Source organism: Nanorana parkeri, unplaced genomic scaffold, assembly GCF_000935625.1.
Source record: "Nanorana parkeri isolate BGI_ZX_2015 unplaced genomic scaffold, ASM93562v1 scaffold3521, whole genome shotgun sequence".
Taxonomy (NCBI): Eukaryota; Metazoa; Chordata; class Amphibia; order Anura; family Dicroglossidae; genus Nanorana; species Nanorana parkeri.
In genome coordinates, this window is record NW_017309789.1 from 14,522 (window position 1) to 16,320 (window position 1,799).

A 1,799-nucleotide genomic window follows, 5' to 3' on the forward strand; every position below is an offset into this window, starting at 1 on the left:
GCGGGCAGTGACATGTATGTTACACGGAGACAGAAGCCGCTGCCGGGACACGTCACACAGAATGGAATCACCGCAATGAATGTAAACAAGATTTCTATACATATATATATATGCAGATGGCGGACAGGCTCCACCCCCGGCCGGCATCTCTATATACATATAAAAAGTAGAGTACTTCCTTCTATATCAGCAGTCCTTCAGTGCAATCTGCTATCTTCATTGTAAGGCAATATTCGGAGTAGAAGAGGGGCCCCGGGGCCCCGTGGAAGAGCCAGAATCAGGTCTCTCTCTCTCTGCAGCGAAGTTTTCCAGGGTACACCACCCACTGGAGGGATCGGCGGCGCTAATGTCCCAGGAGACCCGTTCCTGCCACAACAAACCGCCATTAAACACGGAAGAGAGACACTGACGCATTACACATCACATGGCACAAACTGGGGCACGCTCATATCACATGGTACAAACTGGGGCACGCTCATATCACATGGCACAAACTGGGGCACGCTCATATCACATGGCACAAACTGGGGCACGCTCATATCACATGGCACAAACTGGGGCACGCTCATATCACATGGCACAAACTGGGGCACGCTCATATCACATGGCACAAACTGGGGCACGCTCATATCACATGGCACAAACTGGGGCACGCTCATATCACATGGCACAAACTGGGGCACGCTCATATCACATGGCACAAACTGGGGCACAGTCAGGTCACATGGCACAGTCAGGTCACATGGCACAGTCAGGTCACATGGCACAGTCAGGTCACATGGCACAGTCAGGTCACATGGCACAGTCAGGTCACATGGCACAGTCAGGTCACATGGCACAGTCAGGTCACATGGCACAGTCAGGTCACATGGCACAGTCAGGTCACATGGCACAGTCAGGTCACATGGCACAGTCAGGTCACATGGCACAGTCAGGTCACATGGCACAGTCAGGTCACATGGCACCAAAGATCAGATAAACTGGTACTGAGCAGGAAAAACTTTGTGGGGGAAATATAAACTCTCAGGCGTCTCGAGAGGAAAGCAAGGTGAGGGTCCAGCAACACAAATGGTAAACGCGCTCATCAATTGGTCGCCAGCGTTACAGCGCGGGTCACATGGAAGGGCCTCATACAGGACAACAGCAAAACGTTTTCCCGGCACACTCCTCACCGGCCGGCATGCAAAAAACCCGTCTGACCGCTAAGGATAACAACAGAGGTTTAGAGACACGTCTTCTGCAGAACATGTGACAGCCGCGCCAAGGCTCCTCCATACAGTGCGGTCCTAACTCTGACATATGAGAGCCGCCATCTTGGAGCACATGGGGGCAGAACATGTGACAGCCGCGCCAAGGCTCCTCCATACAGTGCGGTCCTAACTCTGACCTATGAGAGCCGCCATCTTGGAGCACATGGGGGCAGAACATGTGACAGCCGCGCCAAGGCTCCTCCATACAGTGCGGTCCTAACTCTGACAGCAGGGGTGCCTTGGCGTGGCTGTCACATGTTCGGCAGACGACGTGTCTCTAAACCTCGGTGTTTATCCTTAGCGGTGAGACACGCCGGCTGGTGAGGAGAGTGCTGAGGAAACTTTCTGCTGTTGGCCTAGGTGAGGGTGACGCCATCTTGATTCTGGCCAGTTCCCCGAGAATGTGGAGCAGCCCAAATCTTGGGAGATGACCCCCGTACTGTGCCGTGTCGTCTCCCGAGATATGCTCTTCTCACCAGGAATATTGCCGGCAGGAAGAGGTCACATTGCCGGCCCCCCAATTCTATGGAAGTCATGTTCCCTCACAGG

The 1,799-nt window shown here is 53.8% G+C and overlaps 1 protein-coding gene across 1 annotated transcript in view; it reads right to left on the reverse strand.

Annotated features, from left to right (window-relative positions):
* USP48 (ubiquitin specific peptidase 48) overlaps positions 1-1,799 on the reverse strand; it is a 27,992-nt gene continuing 26,193 nt past the window's right edge. Inside the window, exon 26 of the mRNA XM_018575077.1 lies at positions 1-366. Coding sequence (XP_018430579.1) covers positions 344-366 — 23 coding nt within the window. The 3' untranslated portion in view covers positions 1-343. The remainder of the gene's footprint in view (positions 367-1,799) is intronic.